The 7,135-nt window shown below is 58.5% G+C and overlaps 1 protein-coding gene across 4 annotated transcripts in view; it reads right to left on the bottom strand.

The window, feature by feature from the left end:
* Positions 1 to 7,135, bottom strand: part of ARHGAP44 (Rho GTPase activating protein 44) — a 165,815-nt gene that overhangs the window by 3,377 nt on the left and 155,303 nt on the right. For 3 of the 4 annotated variants that reach the window (XM_045083405.1, XM_045083406.1, XM_045083408.1), the window contains 2 exons: positions 5,582 to 5,739; positions 2,375 to 2,755 (listed from right to left, as the gene is read on the bottom strand). In XM_045083405.1, the coding sequence (XP_044939340.1) occupies positions 2,375 to 2,755; positions 5,582 to 5,739 (539 nt within the window). Of the gene's footprint in view, positions 1 to 272; positions 324 to 2,374; positions 2,756 to 5,581; positions 5,740 to 7,135 lie in introns of all 4 variants that reach the window. The other variant, XM_045083407.1, reaches the window with a different exon arrangement.

Below are 7,135 nucleotides of genomic sequence, written 5' to 3'. Positions count from 1 at the left end.
GAGAGGGATGGTGGGGCTGACCCGGGTGCCCAAGAGCCAGAGGAGGGGAGAGCCTGCGAAGCCTGCTTGCGGCCTTCCTCCCCATCTCCTAGCGCGAAGCCAGCCGGAGCCAAGGTGGCCAGTGATCCCCTGAAAGCCAGAGGAGCTCATGGACCGGAGTGCTCCCCCGAGGCCGAGGTGAGGCATGGAGCGGAGTGGCCATGCGGGGGGGAGGTCCGAGCCACATGCAGAGCCGAGCGAGCGCCGGGGCCCGGCGAGCTGGGGCCGCTTACCCTGAAATCCCCCTCACACGTATCCACAACCGCGGCCCTCATGTCACACAGCTGCAGGAACACAACGACAGGATTCGGAGAAAGGAATAAACACGATGAAACGAGAACGTGACAATCAACTACACCGAGTATCACAGTCGGGGGCGGGGTGGGGGGACCAAAGCGTCACAGATGCTGCACGGACCAAGGCCCGTGCGGACAGACAGAACGACAGCCTGCTGCCAGAGAACACGATGGACGCACGCACCACGGTGTGGGGGCTGATGTGCTGTTAGCACTCGAGGTTAGCCGTTCCGAAGAGCCCAGAAGAAGGCGGGGCACTCACTTTGGGCCCCCCAGTTTCAACTCCCGTGGTGTTCCCACCTTTCTGTTTCTCTCCAGTGACACCCTGTGTCCGATGCTTCCTGCATCCATGCTTCCCAGCAGCCCTTCCCTGGGGTGGCTTCAGAAGGTGGGGGGCCTGGTGTGTGGGCAGGAGCAGCCCCTCAGGGTGACTCGGGGCGACCCTGAGCTCCTGCTGTCACCTGTGCCCCCTCCCGTGGGGGCTCATGTGGGAAACACGCCTCGCCACCACCGACTACCAGCAGGGAGTGGTGTCGTGGACTTCTGGGGAGGAATTTCCTTAATATTTGATAAGTCTCAGGTCAGACGTCAGCAGCTGTATGTGCAACATGGAGTCCCATCCAAAAGCAGAGCAGCCGAACCACCAGAGGCTGCCCGCTCCCCATGATACGAAGATCTCCTGACCCATCCTAAGCACGCCAGTTGGATGAGACCCGTCGTGGGTGCCAGGAGCCGAACTCCACAGGCTCACTCACCTTCCATCTGATCCGAGGGGGAAAACCTCACTCTTGGACTAAAACATGAGGGAAGTATGATCCCCATCAGAAATCCCAGGGAACCAACGACCTAGGACCACACAGCCGGCCCTTCGAAGCATGTGGATGGCTGTGTGTGGGTATGTACATGTGTGCAGCGTAGGGATGCGGTACGTGTGTAGTGATGTGTACCTGTGGGTGCATGTTTGTGTGTGTGTGTGTGTGTGTTTGTATGCATGTGTATGAATCCGGTAATTGTGTAATGTGTGTGCAGGGAGGGTGTGTGTATGTGTGAGGGAGCATCTGTTACGTGCACATATCTGGGGCGTGTGTGCTGCCTCACCTGCTACTCAGGACACCCCTGAACAGACAGGGCCAGGCTCTGCCACCTGGGGACACGCGGCCCGCTCCCATGCCAGGACACAGGCCAATGCCTTGCCTGCCTCCCTGAATGAGGAAAATGCTAGCCGGGCTTTAGCGGTCACCACACGCAAGTCCCAAGTCCCTCCTGTGGCGTGGTCAGAGTATCCGGGAAGACGTTGCAAAGAACGTCCTTTTCCTCCTGCCAGTGAATGGCTTTGGTTCAGTGTGGTGCGTGTGACTTCACACTTCGATATTTTTGGGGAGATGGGGGGTAATAGCTCCATTTCTCATTTTTAAACTTAATACAAGACTAAATTTAGTGGTGGGCTTGTCCAATAAGCTCCTCAAAGAACCAGGGGGAGCAGTGTCTTTCCTGGAACTGACCCTTCTCTAAATATTGCTGGAAATGCACGTTTCTAATAAGGCTTACTTCATTCACAGGAGAAAATGTCTTTGGTTCTTAGCCTCTGTTCTCAAGATAAGGGTCTGTACCTTTGTAGATGCCGTGACTCTACCCCAGGAGACCCACAAATGTCTCACCTCACTTAGATGCCGGCTGGTCTGCGGTCATAACCCAGCCCCCCAGCCTCTCCCGAAGCACTGAGCACCACCTCCAAGTACTCAGTGCTTAATCCCCAGACAGAGAACAGAAGCAGAGCCCTGTGCTGACGGGCATTCCACTGGGAGAAACCCCCATTAGAAGCCCTTCTGCAGGACAGTCTGGATCCCGGGGCTGCTGTCCTCCAGCCTCATGTGTGGTGGGGGAAGTTCCCAAGACGATCAGAGAAGCCACACGTGGCACCAGCACAGCCACCTCAGGGCAGACAGACGTGCTAATAGGCAGTGGCACCAGGGATCCCGCCACTGGGCATACCCTGCTGAGGTTCGTGGAAAACTGTGGCGGCACTGCGGCTTGGTTACCTGTCGACATGCTCTCCCCGGGGGCCATGCCGTCCAGCACGGGGTGCTCCGTGGACTGCGGACTCGGGGCTGGCAGGCTGACTGTGGGAGGCTGAGGGGGCGGCAGGGTGGGTCTCTGTCGGGGCTTAGGGGTGGGCCGGGCTTTGGCTGCAGAGCTTGTGAAGCCGGCAGGGGAGGCCAGGGGAGGGACCGCGGCCGCTGGGGAGAGCTGGCCGGAGGCCAGGGAGTACCCCTGGGGGTAACTCAGTCCGTAGGGTGAAGGGGTGCTTGGTGGGGTGGGGGACAGGCTGAGTGGGGACGGCTGGCCGGCAGACTGCTCGGTCACAGCCCCGGGCTGGCCAAAAGGGACCTTGGGTGGAATTGGAGCCAGCTTCTTGGAAACTGAAAGAGAAAACACAGGCATACACACTAGGTCATGAAAGGAAGCTGGCTGTCCCCAAGGCCTGTGAGCACGGCCTCCGCCCCTTCCCACCACCTGCCGCCCCCTCACCCCAGGCTCCCTGCGCTAGCAACCAACCTGCAAGCAACCAATGCGTTTTTTTAAAAATTCACCTCAAATTCCAAGCTTTCATGTCTCCCCATCTGCTCACTAATCTCTCCTCCTCCTCCCTGGACTGCTGCCATGATCTACACAGCCCTCGCCAGGGTGGAGAACAAATTTCCCGTGCACAGGCCGCGGCCGGCTGCCCAGTGTCCTCTCTGCACTTTCCCACAGCATCAGGGTACACGGAGGAAGGGGGAGTCGGTGACACAGGGTCCAAGAGGGACGAGTAGAGCTCACTTGGCGACACTGGAGCGTGGCAGGACAGGAAACTGACTTTTGGCTGACCATGCCCATGCTGGCTCCAGGATCCCGCGAGAGCCACAGACAACCGAGTTTCCCAGCGACTTCTCCATCACCCCAACCACCCACCCCGTCCCTCCTCTGAATCTTGGGTACCTGCCCGCCCCGAGTTTTCCTTTAAGACTCGTGCCCTCTGGGCATGGACTGTGCAGAGAGATGTACTGCGGGCTCCCCCTCTTCATTCTGTCTTCCCCCACCGCCTCTGTTTACTTGATCGTGCTACATGATGGCAAACACTTTACACCCTTCACTCACAATGAACAGGTAAGAATGATCGTGTCCACAGGCAAACGTTTAGAGACGGCGATCACTAAAATGGGATGACTAAGTGAGGGCTGCCGTGCACGGCACCAAGTCCAGAAGAATCTGTCTTCTAGGTGCTCAAGGAGGCCTCGGGCACTCTTCTCTCCCAGCTCCGCTCCCCCGCCCCGTGGAACAAAGTCTATTCTAACGACGGCGCGAGCTCCCCAGGCTCTGTCAGTGGGCAGCACGGACAAGACAAGGACACGGTCTCTCCAGCGTGGCTTCAGCTCCCTCCCTCGCCTTAACCACCCCGCCTGTGCCCTGAAAGTCTGTCTAGACCCCCCTCCAGGAGAGGAAGGACCGCCAATTCTCCACGTGGTTGTGGCACTTACACAGCATCGGCATGGAAGAGCATTCCAGAACCATGGCCCGTTCTACCAGCCCTTCTCAGCAATCTAACCCGAAGATGGGGCAGCCTCTCCCGGCCCCTGCTCCAGGAGCTCCCAGAGGGGGGTGCTCACTCACTGGGAGGGCAGCCAGCGGGGCCCCAGGCACGGGGGCTCCAACAGGCCTTCTCCTGCACGAGCCCGAGGAGGGGAGGAGCAGGGGACGGCACCATGTTGGAGAGGACATTTAACCCTCCTTGGTGGCGACAGGACTAGGCCAGGACATAAAACTGGAGACACGGTGTGACTGAGAAACCTTAAAAACACAAAACAGCTGAGCAGGCATGGTGGGGGCAGCAGGTGGAAGAGAAAGGTGTGCCTCTCACAGGAGGACCTGGAGCTGCGGACCACCCCCAGGGGGAGGGGCCAGGGTCATTCCAGGCCGCACTCCCTGCTTACCTTCTGACCTGCCACCGGCAGCATCAGGTTGACGGGCCTGGAACCAGAAGCCTGACCCCACTGGACACTGTGGCTTAGGCATCACCCTATCTCTCGGGGCTGGAGGGAGGCGTAGAGGCTTTTGTACACAAAGATGAACAGAAAAGTGTGTCTGGACCACACGGGCGACCTGCTGCTGCTGGACGACGGTGCTGGGATGCTGAGGTACCATGCCACCATGGTGCCCCAGCTCCTGGGTCTGGAGGGAGTCCCCACATCTCCCCACGGTTCCCTTGAACCATGTGCCCATGTCTGCCTTTCTGCCTGTTGCTCTGCACTCTCAGGGCCCAGCACAGGGCTCTGCACATGGGAGGGGCTCGCAACAGACCCGTAGGCTGTGCAGGGTGTGACAGGGAACTGAGACCAAAGGGAAGGGCCTGGCACCTGTCACCGCAGCCCAGGGCCAGGGAGCCCAGCAGGGACCTGATGCAGAGGCTCAGGGGCACAAGGCGAGCCACCCTATTCCGTGAATATTCAGTGAGGCCAAAGCCACACTGGGAAGCTGGAAAGGCCTGACCCGAGAACAAGTTTAATAAGGTGCCACTTTAAGTTGGAGACTTTGCTGAGGAAGAATGTAAGGAGAAAACAAAGAAGTTTAAGTGCATGGTCTGTGCAGCCCCCTGTTTATGAAATGTCACCACAGAGCATGTCTCTAGCTCTGGGAGAGTCATTTCAGAGAGAAAACTGGGCCTCTGAGGGTGGGTTCTGTGGCAGATTCTGGGTTGGGGGGCTCCCGGGTCAGGGCAGAGATTCTCAGGCTTCCAGAAACACTGAAGGCCAGGACTCCTGTAGCAACAATCACAATTCCCTGCTCTGTGTCACCTTCTAGAAACAATCCCAGGGGTAGGCAGCCATGCCAGGCCCCCGCTCGGGGCATAGGGCCCCTGCAAAAGACCCCAGAGAGCATCTTAAGAGGCAGTGGTAGGGCCCGCCAGGATCTGTGAAAGACACGTGGACAACGCTGTATACAGAGAGGTCTCAGGGTCTGGGACGCAATCTCGGTGTCTGGGACTCAGAGCCGACTGAGCCTGCTGTTCAAACAAGTGACATGAGGAAAAGACAAAGTGGGCCCTCTTGGAGTCAGTTAACTCCCCAAAGCTCTAATGCCCAGCCCAGAGATTTTTCACGAAGTCACACGATCTCTCAATGTCCATGCTAAGTGAGGGAAAGGAGTGTCCAGGCATCATGACAACTGTCCCCGGTCGGAGACCTGTGCGAAGGGTCACAGTGACGTACCTTTCCGGAGAGTGTGCGGGCTCTGGTCTGGGGGCGGCTGGCTGGGGCTGGGGCCTGCTTGTGGCCCTGGCTGTGTCCCTGCGCCGGGTGTCCCCTGGCTGGAGCCTGGACTTCCTTTCTGCCCGGATCCCGGAGAAAGCTCCTTGCTCTTCGCAGTGCTGGAACAGAAGCACACGAGACAAGAAAACCCCTACACTCAGGCACACACAGCATACAGCCCTGCGGGTCGGGATCCCACGAGCTATGCCAGGCCAACCCTCTGTCTGCCCCGTGCCCTTCAGGGATGCTCCAGGAGAAGGGACGGTCCCTTCTTGGGCTCTGGGGACCTGTGTTCTGCTCCTACCTCTCCACGCCTCTGCCCTTTGCCAGGAGTCCACGAGCGCCCCCACTCTGTGTTGTGGGGCCACGGCTCTCAGCTGATTTCCCTGATCTCCACACAACGAGCCCGAGCAGTGGGCCCAGCCTGGGTATCAGTCCCAGCAAGTGGGACAGTGAACACAGCCCCCTCACTGTGCTCTCACTTATGGCCAATTCAAGTCCCAGCTCCCCCCAGCTCCCCCCCCCCCAGGGCCCATGGCAGGGAGGGCTTCTGGAGTCCTCTGAATTGAGAAAGGGACACCCCAGGTCACCATGTCCCAAAGGGGATTCATCCTCCATAGCTGCCTCTCTGCCAGGCATTGTCCTAAAGATAGAGCACATATTCACAGACAGCCTACTCCAGCCAGAGGACTGGGGCAGGAAAGAAACGGCCAGCTCATCGCTCCCCACCATCCCCCGACGCCCCTCCCCTGGCAGACGTTCCTAATGGAGCTCCGGAGGTCCCTCCGCCATGAGCCCCTCAAAGGACTCTTTCTCCCACTTACTTATGCTCCAGGCAGCCCCTAGCGAAGCAGAATGAAAGCTACCTGTCACCCTCGTCACCCTCGTCAGCGACTGCCTGGACCCTCCTGCCCCCGGGGATCAGGCATGGGGCTCAGGACCTAAATCCTTCGCAATGGCTACCTCTTTCCCACGGAAACAGGCAGAGCGTATTTGTTCCCTAAATTTATCTAGAGGCCCCCTAATATGAAAGAGCTAGAGATCGGCCACCCCGTCCCAGCGGGTTACGGCCAGCAGGACTGGGAGGCGGGAACCAGCGCTGGAACAGCAAAATCCAAAGTGTAGCTGGCTTTCCCCCATGTGAAGGCGTTAAGGCAACGTCAAGTTCAAGGCTGAGGTAAACTCTCTCCTTCTCAGGGTGAACTTCAAACCACACCTGGGTAATCCGCCACCACCCCGCCCCCCGCCCCGCCACAGAAGCCATTTCATCATGAGGGGCTGGAAGAATGACATCTTTCTCTGTTTAATGAAAAACAACCTGGCGGGGGGGGGGGGAAACCATTCATTCTTTTTCAGGCTCAAAGTCACCAGGCACCAGCTATTACAGCCAAATATCAATCTACTCTTCCCTCCACCTCTGCCGCCATCAACAGGTAGTTAAAACCTTAAAAAGAAAGCCCACAGCAAGCAAGCAACAAAACTGGCTTCTCACGGGATACCAGCGTCTTCTGCCTG

Source organism: Mustela putorius, unplaced genomic scaffold (genome assembly GCF_011764305.1).
Source record: "Mustela putorius furo isolate JIRA1106 unplaced genomic scaffold, ASM1176430v1.1 tig00000695_pilon_pilon_pilon, whole genome shotgun sequence".
Classification (NCBI taxonomy): domain Eukaryota; kingdom Metazoa; phylum Chordata; class Mammalia; order Carnivora; family Mustelidae; genus Mustela; species Mustela putorius.
This window is presented reverse-complemented; position numbering and strand designations above follow the sequence as displayed.